We start from the raw sequence: 21,448 nt of genomic DNA, 5'->3' as shown, positions 1-21,448 counted from the left end.
CTTCCAGTTTGCTTTCCCTGATTAGACACCAATGCTGCAGTGAAATAGCTTAAAACGGGAAGGCTGGCATGATATCTCTCTCTGCAAAACAGATGCCTCACATTCCCACTGAAACACCAAGTAATGTAAAAGAAACAGTGAACATAGAGCATTTTTACTTCTACAGTGAATTCATTTTATAAGCATGGTAGAATTTTAGGTCACAAAAGTACTTGCATTGAAAGGCCTATGAAGTCTCTCCACTGTACTTGTGGCCATCATCTTGGTCTCTTTCTGCTAAGTAGTAACTTTTGCATAGACACTTTTAAACATCTAGGCTGAAATTTTCAAAAGCTCTCACATTGGTCTATCGCTGTTCTCGTTAAAGTCAGTTGGAGTTGGACCATTGACTTGACAGAAGCAGAGTTAGGCCAATGCTAAGTGTTTTTGAAAATCCCACCCTGAAAGGTTTTGTCTTTGGTGCCCAAGTCAATGGGACTTAGATATGTGCTTATGTGCTTTCCTGAACCGGGACCTACAAGAACACGGCTCTCCCACTACTATATTTATATGTGGTATATCTGTAGTTCTTCATACATCATCACACAATGTTTTAACTGCAAAATAGCTGGCTATTTACATTTCACAAGCGAAAGATATCAAGTAAAATAGTCAAACAGGTGTTTCTTCTCTGCACTGATTACCAGTTTAAATAGAAGCACTCTCTCTGCCTCATCCTCAAGGAGAACTATTAAAGTCCCAATTGTGTAGCTGTTCCACCAGTGGAATTTCCATTGGCTTCAATGGCAAAACAACTTTCAGAAAAGAGAGGACACAAACTAATTATTTTCCCCTTCCTTTGCAGTTTGTGAATTGTAGAAGTCAATGGCATATTCTCTTCATGTAAGAAAAACAGAGGTTTTTAAAAAGATGCCATTTTAACTGAGAACTGTTAAATTCATGAAATGTTTGTTTCAACCTTATTTATTGATAAACTTTTCACCCCTCCTCTTTTTTTGCTCTTCTCCAGAAACCTATTACCAAATTCCTTTTAGTTTACGTTCTGTAGTGATATATTTTTCATACTTTGTGTTCTGATTTTCTTTCTTTCTTTCCCTCAAGTTTTAATGTCCCCCCCCCCACACCTCTCTCTTTAGTGCCTAAGTGTTTTTTTTAAGAGATCAAGGAATCATGGAGCACTAGTTTGAAGATAAAAAGAAGTACAGTACAGGTTTGCTTGCAGACAAAGACTGCTCTCTACGGGATTATTAATATAATGTGAGTATTCACTTACCATGCTCTAATTCTAACAGGAAACACTGGATAATAGAATAAATTAATTTACTTCCATGGGACCAAATCCCAAAGGCACTGAGCGCCTTTTACAATGTAGTCAATGGGATCTGAGGTCACTCATCATCATATAGTATCAATTCTCTGGAGCACTAATGGAGATTTTCCTCTCTTCTGTGCAGAAAGAATGGGTCAGCAACATGTCCCTTTTATATCTGTGTTTGCAATTAACAACCTTCCTAAGCCAGTGACTGTTAAAATTGTTTTCTAATGACTCAAGGATCCAAAGGAGAGGTTTCTGCAGTCCTGGGTACCATCCCCCCAAATCTGCAGTATCTAGCATTCCAGAAGCAGCAGAAAGTCACTCTAGGCCATATAGGCCATTGATTCTAAGTAAAACTCCCCATTGGAAGCACTGGGTAGCTCTGCTTAAAAATCAATAGCACTACCTGGCCCCTTATATTCAGCAAAACTTGGAGTCAAAGTATTATTTTCTTTATTTAAAACTAGGACAAGTAACTTTTTTTCTTTTGGCTTGGGTGGGAAGTAGGCAAAGGGGAGAGTTTAATAAATTCTCTCCAAACCATGCATTATGCAAATCTATTGACGTCTAGCACAAACTGTTGTTTTCAGCAGCATGAAAGAACTTAAATGAGATCCAGAAAACCAGGATACTATCCCTAACGTTAGTAACTGAGACTTACAAATAATTTCAAAGCAAAACAAACCAACGAACAATCTCAATGGAGGGCAGAAAGCTCTTACCATCAAAACCATCTTCCTCTGACCCTAATTCATCATCTGAGCAGATGTTCAGCACATTTACCAGCATCTCTGTCACTGGAGAGGAAAAACAAATGAGAAACATGAATGGTGAGTTTTCCTCATCAGTCTGAGAGCAGGCTGTAGCGTAGTAGTGTTAATGAATATAAGCAAACAAATAGCACCTCATCCAATTTTTAAACTGTGTGCACCTTATATTATATTTGTAGTAATATAAACTTGGGTCCAAAGATCTCATGTGGTTAATAAGGGGTTGTTGATATGGTTTCCTGGTAAAAACTGGTCAAATTTAAAGGCACACTGCAATAATAAGACCCTTATATTTAAAAAAAAAAAAAAAAGCGTGTTCTCTCTGAGTCACTAGCAGCAACCTAGATTACAACAAAACAAAATAATTTTAAAATCCTGCTTTAAATTTTCCTTGGTCATGGAGTTTTAGTTTTGTCTTTTCACTCAGGTTGGACAATGAAACTAGACTGGTCTAGGGTAAAATGCTGTAGTTTGGGATTCCCAGACCTGGAGGTTTTATAAGCAACTAAGATATCCGTACTGAATAAATAATAAAATAGATCATGAAAATGATCCTGTTCATATTAATGTTTTTTAATATTTATTTTATTTTAACAAAGCCTAACGTTCTATGGCTAATGTATATTGACAGTATCTTTAAGGTCAGGACTTACTGTAGGTATTTCATTATTGCTGAAAGATATTTCTAATTTCTTTATTTTGTAACTTGCACTCCAAGCAGTCTGCTTCAAGCTGTTCCTAAACCACTCTTAGCCCATTGCAGACCCAGTGGCAGTGAAAGACTGACCAGAGAGTGTTCAGTGCAAAAACAGCCAAAACTCATGCCAGGAGATGGGATTTAGAATTCTAGAAAAGACTGGGTTACTACGTAAAAATGTCAAATCATTAGCAGATAGACAAGTGAAAAACTCCACTACATCTACATGTATTAAGCATCATTAAAAGTGTTACCAGGCATGTCTGGACTTGCATTAGCTATAAAGGTTGGAGATTTAATTTCAAATCGGGTGGTTACTAAAAATTCTCTTCTGTGATAGCCACAGTGGTTTGACACATTAAAAGGATGAACAGAACTCTATTGTTCATAAATTAGTCAGGCATTTATCTTTTTCACTTGAAGTATTAGTGGAAACACTTCCACAGTGACAAGGACTGGTGTAACTAACACTGTGTAACATATACAGCTTCCTACCTTGGTTGGCCTTTGAGGGGGGGAAAAAATCTATTAAAGAAATAAAAAAAACCCTATGTAGAGCACAAAAACATATGGTCAACAGCTTTATTTTGCTAGATTCCTCTAATACCCATTTTGGATTTTCAGTCAAAGTATCAGAAGTATCACTGAGGACTTGAGCATGGAGTGGGACATGGAAAATAGGGGAGAGAAAACAGGAAGAAAAGGAGAAATCCTGTGATCAGATGCTCAATGTGGATCTTTACTATATGTTCCGCATTCCCGCCCCAAATAGTTCCTTACGGTCTGTAGGAGTTTTCTGGGGGACCACGTGCAGAATATGCAACAAAGGTCTAACACGTGAGCCAGAAAGCATGATTTGCCTGAAAACTAGGATTGGCCATATTTATGGCTTAGCAAAATGAATTAATTTTATTGTCTTTTAAAAAGCCTGAAAAAGTCACATCAGCAAGGACTACAGAACTTCCTCTATCAGTGGAAACACACATGGAGACAACAAATGCCTTGCTAGCACACCCTACAGTGTCAATGAAGACTGCCCTCAGCATTGCCTGTCTTGTTCACACTGGCCTTGGGCATCCCACTATTGGCTTTACCTCAACCACTCTTTCAAAGAGCCACTGTTTAGAGTATAAATGAGTAACTGAAAACTGAGCTGATCATGACTGTAAGTAAAGCCACAGCAGGCTGCATTTTCAGTTGCCTATTAAGATAAAATAGTACTATTCCAAGCAGCTTGTAAGAGTTCATTTTAACTTTCTGGCAGTAACTGCTGTTGCAGCTACACATTGTATCACATTGCAAGGATCAAAGCAAGTTTCATAGCTCTCTAGTTTTAAGTCAGATGAACTGCTAGGTTTTAAATACTCATACTACATGTTTGGGACCAAAGCGGTCTAGCCTCCAGTTGTGTACTTGCCAGTCACAGCTTAATGTGGTCACAAAGCCCCTATGTCATTGTCCAACAATGACATTTCTGTAGTATGGTAAGGCACAAAACTAATGGCCGTTTCAGGGCTGGGACAGCTTAGTCAGATGTCGTCTATTTCAGGGGTTCTCCGCCCCCGCAGAAAACCAAGTGAAAGAGAAGAGCACAGTGGGTACCAATGTGACATGATCTGAATTTACTGCTCAAGGGAGAAATGCATGACTGCATCAGCAGGTTAGAGGCCAGCTGGTGAAGTATATATATAACAGTGACACAGCTGGTGTGGTCTTCTCCAACCAGCAAATGGCAATATCACAATGCCCAAAGAGTTCATCAAATAAATTGAAGTGAATCCATGACTTTTATCTCCAACTGAAATGCAAACCTATTTCCAGAGCACTTTGATCATGGCACAGCTGTTATTACTCTGCTCTGAAAAAAGCAAAAATCATAAAAGATGCAGAATGTGGGAATGGTCAAGGCTGCACTCCCTGAAGTGTTACTTCAGATGTAGCCTCATCACTACACCCTCAAAAAGCCTCTCTCTTAGATCCACCTCCAAGCTATTTACAGCCATGCAACCCAGCCCACTGGAACTGTTAATGGTAGTGGTGCTTGGGTAACCCTAACCTCCAATCCCACGTCATGTTGTGGCTTCCACAAGCACAGCAAGTTACCAACCTTTCTCTCCAACAAATGGTAAGGACCAGGTAAAAACATCCATGAAATTTGGAAGCCAGTATGGGTGAGGGGAACAGTTGAACTGTCTGATATTCATAACATTGTTCTCATACTTCAATACTGCAGCTAAGAGAAAGGAAAGAAAAAGAAACATTAATTGCATGTGTGACAATCCCCACCAGAGGTCAAAAATAGCAATAGAACTTAAATTCTATAAATGTGCTACAGTATATCAAACAAAAGAAACCAATATAGAGATTTCTGAAATATAAAAGCTAAATATTTCTGTGCTTGTGGAGTGAAAGTTATCTTTCAGATGGCCAATATAAAATAACTTAGTTATTATTAGCATAACACAATGACGCACAAGCCCTGAACAATGAAGTTTAGAGGAGAACCCAGATGAAATATTTATTCAATATGGGACTAAGATACTACATATTGGAATCACCATTCATCACAATGGTGATGCTGCGACACATCCATTCTGATGGTGTATTTATATATATATTTTAAATAAGGGTCACTTAAAATTTAATTTATAAAGAAAAAGGGAACAGTGTGTCTTTAAAAGACAACTAAAAGACCTTTTAGATAAACTTTACTTGTATATTATGTACTAGTATTTAAGCATAGTTCTGAACATAATCCTGTTTATGATGCTTACTGCTTGTGGTTAAAGTGGTTAAGACCACATCACTTCAGTCTGTTCTGCTAACAGCAATCCACTTCCATGGTGTATGTGATGTCAATTCAATGGCGTAAGTGCAATGTCAGCAAACAATTACTAATCCAGTGACACTAGACACTAGACTGTACACTGTACCTTTATATGAATTAATTTCAATTTGCCTGAAAACCAGCTAAGTCTTTAGTGGTGAACTTTGTTCATAGTGGGCAACTTTGTTCCAATAGCCAGTGTTAACTTAGGGTAGGTCTACATTTATGGTGGCATGTAGATTACAGACACTGCATGCCCCGCTAGCATGAGTATAAATAGAGCAAATGGTGAGGTACTGCTTAGGCAAGTAGAGTACAGACACGCCAGAATCCTAGTGTATATGTCCTATATGGCTCTCTACATGTCTGAGCAATGCCTCCCATGTGTACACTGCTATTTTTAGCAGTGTCGTTTCCCTCTGCTGGAACCTTTCCCCACTGCAGTGAAAGATTCTGTCTGTGGGGAAAGGCTCTGGCCGGGGAGAGGCAGCAGGAGAAGACTCCAGCAGCTCCCGAATGCCAGAGCCTTTCAATGCCACAGCGAATGTATGTAGTGATACGCTGCAGTGTGGACGCAGCATGTCTCTCGCTGTGGCATGTAGATACACATACCCTACATGCTACCGCAAGTGTGGATGAGGCCTTAAAGTATGTCTGTGCAGCAGCTGGGAACAAGCCTCCCAGCATGGGTAGACAAATTCATACTAGCAGAGCTTGAGTTAGCATGCTAAAAGTAGCAGTGTGGATGTTGTGGCTTGGTCTGAAGGTTGGAATCTCATGCCTGGGGGGGGGGATCAGGCAAGCTGGAGAGCCTGAGCCACAACATCCACATTGCTATTTCTAGCCCCTCTAGTGCCTGTCTATCCAGGCTGAGAGGTGTGTTCCTAGCTGCAATGTAGACATACCGCTAAAGTCAATATTTGCACAAGATCTGATGACTATATTTTATGTCAATAATGTTTAAGACTACATTTGTCAAAATACTGTATGCAAGTGAGAAATAATCTCCCTTCCCCCCGTTCACTTCTTTCCCACACCTGGTCTGTATAAAGCAGATACGGTATTGCTGCTTTAATACATTCTATCTTTATTTCCTCAAAGAAATAATCTTAAATCCACATTGTAAACAAGGGGCTATGTGACCTTCAGATGTATTAAAAAGAACCCCCCTCTCTCAATCCCTCCATTTTGTGCCAACCATCATGGTACCTGGGTGGCCCAGGACATTCTGGAGCCTAATCTCTCAGGGTATAGAAGGCGGCTGACATAATTTATGTAATCTCCTTGCATAATCAGACAATTTTTGTTTAACAAATCATGTTTGACTCTTGAGCATTCCATAGTCACACAGTTGGCTACTCTGCTTTCCAGTAAAAGGAGGTGGCTAAGCACTGCTTGTCTGACTTCAACAGAAACGGGACAACTAATGTCAGTCCTTTCAATAAGCATTCTTCATATTTTGCCTGAGGTCACCAAAAAGGAGATCAAGAGTCATTCTCTTCATATATGGAAAAGCATGTATTTCATTACTGGCTGGGCGGCAAGAATGAATCAATGCTGCTTTGGAAGCCAAATGAAAAAGGCATATTTAATTATTTGAAGATGTATTTAATGCACTAATGCTCACAAATAATCATTTTACTGAGTTTAGCTGGCTTCCCTCCCCTACTTTTCTTTTTTCCATTCATTAAGAAAATGTTTAAAATTGAGAAAGTTAAAGAAATAATTTTTACAAGCAACTTTGGGAAAAGGTCTCTAGAAATGCCTCTGATTCATTAACAGGGCAGTAGGAGAAACATCAGCCAAAATATGAATGCTTTTTAGTATTCTTTTAAAAAAGTGAAGGAAATTAATAATTGATTTTGAGATCATCTAAATGCTACTCTCACTTACACCATATTAATAATGTATCTATTTGAACTGCACATCCATATGAATTAGCTTTAAAATAACAATTGACACTTCATTTCAAACTTTTCCTCCTGGTTAAAGGGTAGTGAAGTTCCCTATAAATCACCTGAACAGCAAAGGAGAAACACACCGTATAACAGATACATGTAAAAAAAAAAGTAGAAAAATTCCCTTATGTAACATCATATTTACAAAAGAATAAAATACTGCACAGTAGTTTCAAAGTGCCACATGGACTTTTCTGAATTTGTAATTTTAAATGTTTTCAATTTCCAGATGTGGTAGAGAAAATCATTAGTTTTTTTGTGTTAAGCAACCAAGCAAGATGACTTTCAATGTAATCACAGGAAGAGCTGGTTTATTCATATAACTCAGATTATTACAGTTTACAAGATGGTAGTCTGCAGTACTTTAGGAAGGAGCAAAATTGCAGCTGCGTCAAGACCACCACACTTCCCAGCAACATTACCAGTTTACGTGACCTTTTTAACCCTAGAGGTTCCCCCCCACCCCGGCAATGGGTATTTTGTTTCTTGAAATGAGATATTTAGCCTCTCTCCCTATAGCTCTAATGGTACTTCCCTAATGGAAAGGAGAGCTTCGGAACCAATGGAGAAGCTCCTTGTTGTCAGTTCAGATCTTTTTGTAATTTCAGAGTACAGTAACTCCTCACTTAAAGTCATCCCGGTTAACGTTGTTTTGTTGTTACGTTGCTGATCAATTAGAGAACATGCTTGTTTAAAGTTGCCCAATGCTCCCTTATAATGTTGTTTGCAGTCGCCTGCTTTGTCCACTGCTTGCAGGAAGAGCAGCCTGTTGGAGTTAGCTGGTGGGGGCTTGGAACCAGGGTAGACTGGCAGCCCCTCTATCAGCTCCCTGCTCCCCTAAGTTCCCTGTGCGGCAGCCAACCAGCAAGTTATCAATTGCCGGCAGTTCAGCTGGTCCCTTCCCGCACTGCCATGTGCTGCTCCTGCCCTCTGCCTTGGAGCTGCTTGCGGGAGCCTCCTGCTTGCTGTGCGGGGAGGGGCAGAAGGGGGCTAATGTCAGGGTGTCCCCCTCCCCCCTACTCCTGCACCCCACTTACCACATCTCCATGGGGGGTGGGGGGGCGGACGACATGACAGGGCTCAGGACGGAGGGAGCTTCCTGGAAGCAGCTACTGTCTCAACTTGCTGATCTACTTAACAAGGCAGTGTACTTAGAGTGGGGTCAGCCTACTTAAAGGGGCAATGCGCATCTCTCTCTCTCTCACAAGGTGTATGTCTCTGTCTGCCATGCTGTCTCCCCTCCCTCCATTCGTGGTGCCTTGTAGAGTGTGAGGCTACATTAACAACAATGGGTTAACACTTGAGGGCTCAGCCGAGTGCTAGTTCATCATTTAGCAATAAGTCATTCCCTGGGAAATATCCCACCCTCTTCCACCCTCTGACTTCACCACCTCAATCAAGCGTCACAATCATCATCGCTGTGTACAGTATTAAATTGTTTGTTTAAAACTTATACTGTGTGTGTACATATAATATAGTCTTTTGTCAGGTGAAAAAAATTTCCCTGGAACCTAACCCCTCCATTTACATTAATTCTTATCGGGAAATTGGATTTGCTTAACATCGTTTTGCTTAAAGTCGCATTTTTCAGGAACATAACTACAACGTTAAGCGAGGAGTTATTGTATCAGGAGAGATTCTATCTCCCTCATTTCTCCAATACACTCGGTGAAAAAAGTAGCGGGCACCTTAGCTGTTGCAGGTGACCCAACTGTCCTGGAATAACATTTATCTTTGGAATTTTTCATGAGCACTAGTTTGCAGGGTATCTGATCGCTGGGGTGAAAAAAAAAAGGGGGAGCCACAGGATGCATTCCTTCAATTATAAAACAATAAAGACAAAAGAGAAAATTGAATCTCTTGAACATCAGCGATGTCACTAAGTGGAAATCACACAGGTCCAAAGTTCTGGCACCTGTTACATTCACTCCTGGATCAGGACCAAAAAAAGCACTATGATATCAAGAAGCCAGTTGCAGTTTTAAGATCTATTATAAAAAAACCAGAGCAAGAAACTTATGGTTTTATTAATAGCCATATGAATTCTAATATGATTTTAGCAATCACTATCCTAAGGAACAAGGAGATTTAGGAACCAATATTTTATAACATCTTATATAATCTAACTGTGTGGAATTGCAAATTGTGTAATATTGATTACTAACATTAGTAATTTGTGAGACATCAACTGTTAATAAAGTAAAATATATTACATGTACCCCCCTCAAACTTTAATTCTGTTTTATGAAGACAGAATTTTAGTCACTGGCAGGGATTTTTTCATAACTTTGGACTTTTTTGTTAAACGGGTAAGAAAAACATGATCCATAATAAGAATAGGTTTATGGGGTGAAATCCTAACCCCACAGACGTCAATGGAAAACTTTCCAATAACTTCAATGAGGGCAGGATTTCACCCATGAAGAATAACTCTTGGCAATCAGACTTGAGTACTTTTTTTTTTTTTTTTTGAAAGACCAACAGTTACTGGATGAAAGGAATTATATCTTGATTTTAGTATAGCATTTGATACAATCTCTCACAAAATTAATTCATATTGATTTGAACATATTAACATTGCCAGAGTGGGCTGATGACTGGCAGCTCAGTAAGCAAACAGTAAAGATAAAACAGCGATGATTTGAGTTAAGGAGAGCTATCTAGTGCAGATGTGATCTTTGGTGGGTTGTCTCGGGTGTAATTGAGGGCAACGTCTAGTAAAATGCTGCAAGAGTTGGTGTAATGTACAAGGGCAGTAAACATCTCCATTTATGATACAGAAGAGGGGGTCAAGAATACTAAAGGGACTGGATTTGTGGATCCTGAACTGGGAGGAACTCTGACCACTAGTGAGGGGAAAGAAATGTAGAGAAGTTGTAAAGGGCAAAGCGAACAAAATGAGAGTCAACTTGAAAAAACACAGCTCCAGAAAACAACAACAAAATTCATTGGGTAACCTGAGGTACTGATTTATGAGGGAAGATTCAAAGAGCTAAACTCTTAAAATGGGTTGCAAGTACAGTAAAATTATTGTAACAAACATTAAAGGGATGTAGCAATTATTCCAAAATCAAGAGTTATAAATCCAAGAAATTCAGAGTTAAGGTTACCCTTAAATTCACACATATTAAGGTATAGAAATGCAGAGTTAGGACATCCAGATAACACAGCTGGGTAGCAACATCTTGCAATAACCATAGAGATAACATTGACATTTTAGAGTTTGTGGCCCCAGATTAGATTTAAATGATTTTTAAATATATATTAGATTTTCTCTTTTTTCCCTTCATTGTGTCACTCTTACAAAATGGTCACTGCTTCCTAGTATTTCCTAAGAGAGTGAAGCCAGCATCTTATGGCCTCAGTGCCCTTTAGAACAATAGGAGACTGGTGGTGAAATTGAGACAGTCATCTAATTAGGGGCAATCTATAACCTTGGTCCCACTGACAACAATCAGGGATGGCAACCACTTTGAAATAAGGCATTTCTCAGTGGAAATCTCTGTAGTGGAGCATGATTCTTCAGCCCCTGTGAAGGAGAAACTTTCAGTGATGAATAATAATGAGAAAAAATGACCATTAATCGTAAAAGAAGTCTTCAGATGTATCCTATGCAGAGTTTCAGTGAGTTTTGCTATAAAGGACATCTGAAGCATCTGTGTAATTCGTACACTAAGATCATTCAGGAAAAAAGTGGTCTGACATTGGGTGCTAAATTTTTTTTATAGGAACCATCTTAAAATTAATTTTTACAAACTAATCAATCAACCTCCTTGTAAATTATCAGAAAATTCATTCTGTGCTCAGATAATAAGTTTTGTAATTTTGGGGAGGATATACTGCATTCTATATACAAAACAAAGCACTGGAATCCCTGCTTTAAGTGAAAAGCTCAATCTCAACTTTAACAATGGAACCATGAGTTGTGCTTCCAGATAATATAACAGAATGGCTAACTAGTGACTACATTTCATGCATGAGGGGACAGGCTGGGGAAAAGGGGTGGTAAAAATACTGGGGGGTGGAAATAGTAACAAAGGGAAAGGAAATATTTAATGTGGTACACAGGGTTATGACTAGAGTAACAGGATGAAATATAGAAAGGAAAAATTTAGGTTGAACATACCAGGAAAACCTTCCCTAACAGTAAGTTCTATTTAAATCATAGAATAATTTTTCCCAGAGAAATAGCCGAATTCCCAGTTCTTGGGACTTTGATCAGTAGATCAAATAAGTCACTTGTAGTGAACATGCCTCCACTGGCAATGATACCCTAATCATTTTTTATCATCTTTGTTGCTATGATAACAAGTGGTCTTTTATATAAGCGCAGTGAGGAATGCTAGATAAAACTGATAGGTTTGATACGATAAAACAAAGATGATAAACAAATCAGATTATTACATCATTCCTCTGTCCCTTATGGTACTATTTCCCAAGAATCTCTATTTTGAGATGTGCTACCGGGCACTTTTCCAAGGTGTCCACAACACCTCCCTTTTTGCTGTCTTCTGTGAATTTCATAAACACGCTATTTACCCCTTTTTCTAGGGCATTAATGAATGTCTCACAAATAATAAACGTAGAGGCTGCTTTCTTGCTTTTTATAGTACTGTAGATCCCCTTGCATAATCTGTTGTTTCTCTCTCCTGATCTGATTTTTTGTCTTCGCAACACACTGTGGACTTTAAAGGGTTTAGGAAGACACATCCTGTTATTCTTATCAAAATATTCCAACTCCCCAGTGGATATATCAGTGTTATGAGATGTAATCTTTTTAAAAAAAAAACCCCCTCCAAAATGAGCATTTGCCTTCAGATAGCTAGTTAAATTATTCATTCAGCCAAAAAAACCCTCAATTTTTAAAAGTGACAGTCAGACACTAAAATATAAACTTATTGACAATAATAAACAGAAGTGATTGACTACTACTGAGTACTGTACAATTTCCCACTTCTGTATCCATTGTCCCAGCAAAAATAGCACTACTGTACATCCTGATGTCCTAATCTTATCTAATCTATGGTCTGTCATACCTAGGAATTACGGAACAAGTAAGATGACTCATTTCTGAGACTGATATGATAGAGGGGCATTCCTCTGTTCATTCCCTGACATTTGGGGATCTAAAATTCAGATGCTGAGTTCTATTTTATCATTGTTCTTGTGTGTCAAATGCTTGCCATAATGACAAAAGCCTGTACTGCTAACCCCCATATTCCTAATACGAACACTTTAAGAAACACAATTACAGGCAAATCTGAAATGCTGGTCCAACCTACTTTACTACTATGGACCCGCTAAGGGCAACTACAGGTATATACTCGATCAGAAATCTCTCTCCCACAAATAACACTTTTCTTTGCCCTGACCTGTTGATGCTGCAAAACTGCCTTACACTGTCTTTACTGCACTTCCAATGCCTAAGTCTCTTGTGCTGATCTGTGTTGCTAGGACTCAAAATATATTTGCTTAAGCACAGTTCCTACATGCTTTACTTTCTGCATAAATAGCTACTGGTAGCAAGGCTTTGATGTTGCTGGTAGTGTACCTTTAATAATTTTTTTTGCAAGTTAACATGTATTTGTATTATGCCAAAATATGCTAAATCTAGCTTCTAGCAGTGAACCAATTTCTTCCCTCACATATAGTAAATCATTTGCATAATAGCTTTTTAAAGTGCTTAGAAGTTTTATACAATAACCTATTAAAATCATGCTAGTGCTGAAGTCTCTTTTCTTTTGCACATTTTATACCAAATATTTTCTTTGTCTACAGGCAAGGCCTGAAAACCCCATCTGTCCCCTTAGGAAAGCTAAACACCTTGTAATGGGTTAATAGGTCGGGACCATGGAAACAGCAGTCTATAATGAAACTATCCTCATTAACATGGTAAGGAAAAAGTAGTTATGGAGGTCTTTATAGTCCCCATATTTTCTTTCATCTATAGGGTGACCAGATGTCCTGATTTTATAGGGACAGAACCGATTTTGGGGTCTTTTTCTTATATAGGCTCTTATTACCCCCCACCCCCGTCCCGATTTTTCACATTTGCTGTCTGGTCACCCTGTTCACCTACCATAACATACTAGTTTTATTCCAACTGGAGTAACAGAAAGTGAAGATATCCTGCTGTGTATATTGGATTTAGCAGTAGGAGTTATTGGAATGCTCTGATTTAGAACACTTTTTTTCTGCAACTCATTAGGGGAACTTACAGTCACTGTAAGTGCTGTAGTGACTGTTGTAGTAACTTAATGTAAGCTGCATCCACTTGTATTTTAGGTTGTGTTGAGTCTTCACAGAGTGGCTAGTATATTATTTAAGCAGCAGGCTTTTTTGTTTATGTATATTTTCCTCTCTTTGCACTATATGTAAAAATGATTAACAAAACATGAAATAGGGTGCTCAGATACTATGGGCTCTATAAGAACCTAGATTATAATATGACTGAGACTTTTCTATACAACGCCCATTAATCTTATGAAGTAACAAAGGGCCAGATGGCTTATTTTAAAAAGTAGCAGAGGGCTTAGAAAATCTCAGCCATAAGATTTTACAAAGTGCTTCCTTCAGTTATTAGAATTGTTGCCAATTTAATTCCCCAAATACAATTTTATTTAACAACTGACACTCAAAATACAAAAGTATCCAAGGACTCATAAAACAGAAACATAAAAGTATTTAGCTATCTGTATACACACACACTCACACACACACACCTCTGATTGGTACACATCTCATTAAATTTATATTGCGCAACAAAGTAAACAGGCATGAACTAATAAAAGGACAAAGAGTCAATGCAAAGAATCAAAAACGGGAAACTGCATAAAACGTTTGTGTAAAGAGATAATGCTACTACTGTGCATCAACAGAAGGAAGAGAGCTCTCCTACCTTTGTTATTGTATACATCTAGATAGTTTGGTGCTGAAAAAATTGTAATTAGTGAAGGGAAGCCTGTTGTTTGGCTTTTCCTGTACATACGATACCTAAAGGAAATGACAGGTTATATTAATAGTATTATTAATCATTTGTACAGTGCTCTAAGCGTACAACATGTCACTGACTTATCACAGGCCAAAAAAAGCAACAGATCACTCCAAATGGTTTTACCATGTGAAGTTACAAGCAACAACAGAAATAAATTATCTTTAAAGCTATGCATGAAGGATTTGCTACAGATTTAGAACTTGCATATAGTTGGGATTACTGTGATTTCAAGCAGAGATAAACTCAAATGGTGCAAATTGTGATTTCCATGTTGTTTGTACCAGTGCAGCTACACTGGTTGCTGGTTCCTAACGACTGAAACCCAATCATGCAAAGTGTGGTAGGAAAGAAAATACTAATGAGGAGCATTACACATTCCGGGTGAAATCTTGGGCTCCCTGAAGTCATTGGGAGTTTTGCCACTGACTTCAACAGGATCAGGTTTTCACCCTTCATCTATTGATGGAGGGTTCTTCTCAAAATAAATTTGCAAAGGGATTATAAAATACTCAAAGAGATAGAATAGGTAAACTAATTCAGATGTCTTGGAGCACCATGGGACACAGGCATTTCTATAGTAACCTCCCCCAAACAGAGTGTTATGCTTCAAAATCAGTATTAATAAAGTATAAAGCACATTCATGAAATTACAAATTATATCATTTTACAACCATGCAACACAGTATCACCCAGAAATATACTTCCCCCTATGGAAAAAAAGCTTAGCTTCACAATGGAATGTCAAATCTAGTCCAGTCCATGGACTAGCATGCTAATGCCTATACATTTTCATTACTCATCCCTGCTGGCTTGTACAGACCAAAGGCATATTGTTTCAGCAGGGCAATATTTAATCAATCAGTAATGGAATGGGACACCTGCAGAATCTGGAAGCAAACCAACAAAATGGAATTTCCCCCCTAGCAAGGCACAAGTAATACCCAATACTGCACTTTAGTTCTCTAATAATTTCTAATAATTCCAAAAGAAACCGCAGAATTTGGCAATTGTCCACAAAAGTAAGGAAAAGTATCACACCGATTCATTGAAATAGCTTTTCGGAATTTCAGTTTAGAAGGTTCTCCCCACTCACTGTGTGCGTGTTGCACCATGCTTTATGATAGCCTAGCTCTCTCACTCCTGCAGGCTTGTGGAGAGGTGGGGGTGGGAGCAGTCAGGGCCATGGGCTCACCCCACTACCAGCCACCTTGGGACAAATGATGGGAGTGGGCTGTGTGCAACAGGGTATGAGACGGCTTCTTGAGCTATTCTCCCCACCCTGTGTACCAGTATAAGCGATAGCCAAAAGGTTGCTCTATGGTATATACTGAAAACAAATACTTTTCCTAATCAAAATGACACCATTTCCTTTTAGGATGCTGTGATGTTATCTGATAAAATATGATCATGTAGATCATTGTTGCTACCACTGTTATATGAGTGCAACAAATCTTGTACAAAGTGTGTCAAGTAAGGTGTCTATAGAAAGGATATGATTTGCTGAATATGATTATGCTATTTGTATGCAGGTATCATTTTTGTATCTGAAGTTATGAATATTGGCTCTACACCTGTATTTCAAATGTTTGCTTCTCGGTAGCACCAGAAGCCAGCACATTGTGAAGGAACTATTCAAGTTGAATGGCCCATTAAAGAACACTTAACTCGATATGGAAGACGCCCATCTACACTTAATGGACTTTCCTGCTATGACTAAGTGAAATCATGCATAGACATGTGACTTGCCCATGTGACTCCAAACACCATCTTGTCACCTGTAATTGTCCACAGTGAGAACAATGGGTTTCCCTTCACTGGAGAGAAGCTATAAAAGGCCCTGGAAATATCTCCATTTTGTCTCTTTCCTGCTCAAACCTCTGGACTATGAACTTATACTAATGGGAGCATTCTAACCAAGGGACTGAGGACCTTCCAATGATTTGGAAGCAACCAGAGACTTAACAAGCCAGCAGTGTATTCCATCACTGCAACAAGCCTGATCCAAGAACTTTGCATTTACTGTAATCATTTGATTCCTTCAACCAATTTTAACTCTCACTGTTCTTTCTTTCTCTCTCTTTCTATAAATAAACCTTTAGATTTTAGATACTAAAAGATTGGCAACAGCATGGTTTTCTTTCTTTCTATAAATTAGGGTTACCATATTTCAGCAAGCAAAAAAGAGGACGGGAGGAGCCCCGCCCTAGCCCCGCCCCCGTCCTGCCCTAGCCCCGCCCCTGCCCCTCCCACTTCCCGCCCCCCTCAGAACCCAAACCCTCCCCCCGCTCCTTGTCCCCTGACTGACCCCTCCTGGGACCTCTGCCCCTAACTGCCCCCCAGGACTCCACCCCCTACCTAAGCCTCCCTGCCTCTTGTCCCCTGACTGCCCCCTCCTGAGACCCTCCCCCCATCCTAACTGGCCCCCTAGGACCCTACCCCCTACCTGTCCCTTGACTGCCCCAACCCATATCCACACCCCTAGACAGACCCCTGGGACTCCCACACCCCATCCAACCACTCCCCACCCCCTGACAGCCCCCCCCAGAACTCCCGACCCATCTAAACCCCTCTGCTCCCTGTCCCCTGACTGCTCCGATCCCTCTCCCCACCCCTGCCCCCTGACAGCCCCCCCAGAACTCCCAACCCCCCCCGCTCCTTGTCCCCTGACCACCCCTCCTGGGACCCCTGCTCTTAACTGCCCTCCAGAACCCCACCCCCTACCTAAGCCTCCCTGTTCCTTGTCCCCTAACTGCCCCCTCCTGAGACCCCCCCACCCTAACTGCCCCCCCCGGACCCTACCCCCTACCTGTACCCTGACTGCCCAAAACCTTATCCACACCCCCCCAGAAAGCCCCCCCCGAACTCCCAACTCCCCCCCCCCCACTCCCTGTCTCTTGACTGCCCCCTCCAGAACCTCCCTGCCCCTTCTCCGACCCCCTGGCCCCCTTACCCTGCCGCTCAGACCAACGTGCTGGGGAGGAGGAGCAGGGGGAGGAGCTCCCGACTGCCGGTGCGAACGGCCGGCTGGTGATCTGCGAATGCAGGGACGGAGGGAGGGAGTGCTCTCAGCTGCAGGGGAGAGGAGGGGGAAGCGGAGGAGGGGCTCTCTCTGGCTGTCGGAGCCCCATGTAAGTGGCACCATCCGGCCGCTTGCCCTGTCAGCCGCGCGCGCTCTGCAGGGGGGGGGGGGGGGGAGTCCGGACATTTACAAATTCCCCCCGGCCACTATTTTTAACTCTAAAAGCCAGACATGTCCGGGGGAATCCGGACGAATGGTAACCCTATATAAATAAACCTTTAGCTTTTAGATACTAAAGGATTGGCAACAGCATGGTTTTCTTTCTTTCTATAAATAAACCTTTAGCTTTTAGATACTAAAGGATTGGCAACAGCGTGGTTATTGGGTAAGATCTGAGTTATATATCGACCTGGGTATGTGGCTGGTCCTTTGGGATCAGAAGAACCTTTTGTTTGATGAAATTGGTTTTAAAGAACCACTCATCTTTAAGTCTAGTGTCTGGGTGTTGAATCCAGGACTGGAATGCCTAAGGAGACTGCTTTTCCGACTTCTTGTTAGCCAGTGTGGTGAGACAGAAGTTTACTTTTGTTGCTGGTTTGGTATATGTTATGGGAGAATAACCACCAGTTTTGGGGTGTGTCGGCCCCATTTCTCAGCAGTTTGTCCTGAATTTGGTATTCTCAGTTGTGACCCACGGTGAGAGGTGCACACTGAAGTTTTAAGAAACCCATGCTGGTGTCTGAAGCTTCTCTCTCAGTCTGGACTTCCAGGCCATAGAATGTCCCAATGTCATGACACATCTCTTTGTCCACTGTGATGTTTAGGGGGCTGTGACAGTGTAAGGCAGTAGTATTTAGTGACAGACGAGGCCTGAGAGGTTTTTTCGTTAGTCACGACTCAGAAGAAAGGTATATAAGGCCAACTATGTTAGAAGTGTTTTCAGGCAGGTCAGAGGAGGAGGTTTAGGGAACTAGCAGCAACAGTGAGATTCCCCTCCCCAGCACTTTAATTAAAGAACATTGCCCCTAAGTCTGCAGATATTTTTGTACACATTGGGGGCTTTGTTGCAATAGCCTTTGCAGAAAACCCCAGAAGCACACAGCTGCAGAGTAAGACTGATCAGAAAGTGCCAGCACTGCTGTAAAGGATTTACATTTGCAAATTTAGCTAAGGAGCTAGCCAGCAATTGCTACACATTTTTCTCTTTTCCTGCTAGAGTGACCCCTCTTCCCTTATTTTAAAGAGACATCCCTTATTTGAAGTCTCATGTTCCACTTCCTGAAATAAGATCAAATGCGTCTGTCTTGTAATTCAGCTATGGCTGCATAAAAGATCAGACACTGTAATCCTGGTGTTTGTTTTTATACCACTAATAAAACACTGTGGTTGCTGTCACTTAAAAACAAGTTTCCAATGTCATTTTTCACACAGTTGTCCTTTGTCTCCTTGATATGCAGTTGATCACCCTCTACTCTTCACTACTACTGGTGAAGTACAGCTGCTTTGCAACAAATTACCATAGGAAAGCAACAATCTTACAAAACCATAATGAAATGGTCATTATGGGAAACATGTCAGATGTGCACATTCAGGCTTTAATCTTGTGTTAAAATAGCTATATTTTAAAAGGCCTATAAGTGCTAAGTATCAACACTAAAGTTATAAAGTAAGGGGGTTTTGGAACTTTACCATTTTAATGTGGAAGACTGCTAAAAAGGATTATTTTACCTGCTGATTCAGGGAAACCCTTTCCTACAAAAGCCAATGGGTATGAATAACGTTTGTTTATTAAGCAAGAACCCCCCTCCCCCTCCACACACTTACCCAGCATCTTGAGCTTCGTGGGCTCGGAGTATAGATAACAAGTTATTGTGCTGGAGGAATTCACATACAGCAGGGTAACTGTTGGAGGAAAAGAAAAGCTCCTGTTATGGAATAATCAGAAGCAGTGCATTCATCTGACATTCAGAAATACTGTATTTGATCAAGCGTGATCAAACATGTATCATTCACGGAATCAGCTTCTGCTCTGAAGACAGGTTTTTTCAGTTTCACGTTGGAGACAGCACCAGAAGCTGTACTTTTTACATAATTGGGTGGAGGCAAAGCATAGAAAAGCTGCAGTTCATTACATAATAACAGCTACCTGTCAGAAAGAAAATCATTTCTATTATTCTCTGAGCTTCAAGGAGCCCAGAAGAGGAAATATGTAACACAAGGATGGAATGCAACAGAAAACGTGCCCACTCAATGTAGTATATATTGGTTGCTTAGGGACAGCATATATGGTGGCGGTGTACAAAGGAGATATAGAGGCAGAAGGAAGAAAGTGAACCTATAGCCAAACTGAAATTGTTTCTAAGTTTCATCTCACCAATAAACAAGACTTCAATTATTTCTCTTCTTGGTATCTTCAAATGTGAATTCTAAAAATGTGTTAGTCAAACATATTTCACAGGACCTCTCTACTGAGCTGGGTGTTTTCTATTGCATTGGTGAAAACACAGTCATTAAAACAAAACGATATGAGTTTTACTATAATGATATTTTTCACATTATTCACTTCCCATGCATAATGTTGCCTTAGAAGATGAAAGAGGACTCAGCTCTATATTTCTACCTCATTTTCAGCCCTCTGAAAACAAGTTCTAGCAGCTACTTCATTTGTAGAGGCACTGAGGTTTTATTAAAAGCACAGCCATAATAAAAGTACGTAGACTGTACATGTTTACAAGATTTGAAAAGCTAACTTTTACTATGATTTTTTTTTAATTCAAACTCTATTACATCTAAATATAGAAACCTTGGATACAGTCCTGTATTATGGAAGCCCTGGTCATAACTCCATTGTGAAGGCTGAGGCTATGCCTTCACTAGACTTCTGCCAGCTCGTAGCATGGATGCAGACTATACCAGCAAAGCTATGTTTTTACCAGTATAGCTTATTCCACCACCCCAAATGAAACAAGCTATTCCTGTGAAGAGCACATTTTCACTGGTATAAATGAGCCCATATCAGTCAGGGATCACACTTCTTTGTGCCCTGACTAACAGCTATGCCAGCAGAAGTCTGTAGGATGGACATAGCATTTTATGTATGCAGAATACACCGTATGCTCCCCAAACTTCCAGAACGTATTCTTTGAATTTTAAAGGGAATTTGCAAGGACATCTGTGAATTAGTTTATGAATTAAAATCAATTTAAAATGGTCCCTTTAAGATAAGTATATAGAATTGAGATTCATTATCCTCTATACTCTTTTACAGATCAGTACAGCCCTATCATATACATTACACACTGTCCATACACAATTTCTCTTAAGTAAACAGTTTTGACTTTCAATTGGTTGGAATTTCCGCGCCCCATTTTCTGGTCACTGGTGGCCCTCCACAGCTATCAGTCTTCCCCAGTTTTAGATGATTGTGTTCTCTGTAGCTTTCAGGGCAAGAAGCAAGAAACCTCCGCCAATGACATCACAGCCTCAGTATGGAAGAATAGGAGGCCCTCTAGCAGCAAATACCCATCACCTACCCCCTCAGCCCCAACCACACCATCAGTGAAACAAGATTATTTCCTTGGCACAGGAAACTTGAGAGTCAGAACAGGGGTGGATCAAGACTAAAGAAATTGCAAATCTGACAACTTTGGCCATGTCTACAATAGGGGATTACATTGGCATAGTTATGGTGCTGTAGCTATAACCCCATAGTGTAGTCACAGCCTACACAATGGAAAGGGTTTATCCATCACTGTAGGAACACCACTTTCCTGAGCAATGGTAACTAGGTCAAAGGAAGCATTTTTCCTTCAACTTAGCTGCATCTACACCAGAGGTTAGTTCAGCATAGTTATGGTGCTCAGAGGTG

General features: G+C 40.3%; 1 protein-coding gene across 1 annotated transcript in view; it reads right to left on the bottom strand.

Annotated features, from left to right (window-relative positions):
- The window catches only part of PPP3CA (protein phosphatase 3 catalytic subunit alpha), a 302,711-nt gene that overhangs the window by 25,512 nt on the left and 255,751 nt on the right, over positions 1-21,448 (bottom strand). Inside the window, exons 7-10 of the mRNA XM_065404734.1 lie at positions 19,405-19,482; positions 14,466-14,560; positions 4,890-5,015; positions 2,038-2,112 (exon numbers count right to left, since the gene is read on the bottom strand). Of these exons, the coding sequence (XP_065260806.1) occupies positions 2,038-2,112; positions 4,890-5,015; positions 14,466-14,560; positions 19,405-19,482 (374 nt within the window). The remainder of the gene's footprint in view (positions 1-2,037; positions 2,113-4,889; positions 5,016-14,465; positions 14,561-19,404; positions 19,483-21,448) is intronic.

The sequence above is a fragment of the Emys orbicularis genome, chromosome 5 (assembly GCF_028017835.1).
Source record: "Emys orbicularis isolate rEmyOrb1 chromosome 5, rEmyOrb1.hap1, whole genome shotgun sequence".
NCBI lineage: Eukaryota > Metazoa > Chordata > Testudines > Emydidae > Emys > Emys orbicularis.
The sequence above is the reverse complement of the archived record's forward strand: the minus strand, read 5'-3'. Positions and strand labels throughout refer to the sequence as shown.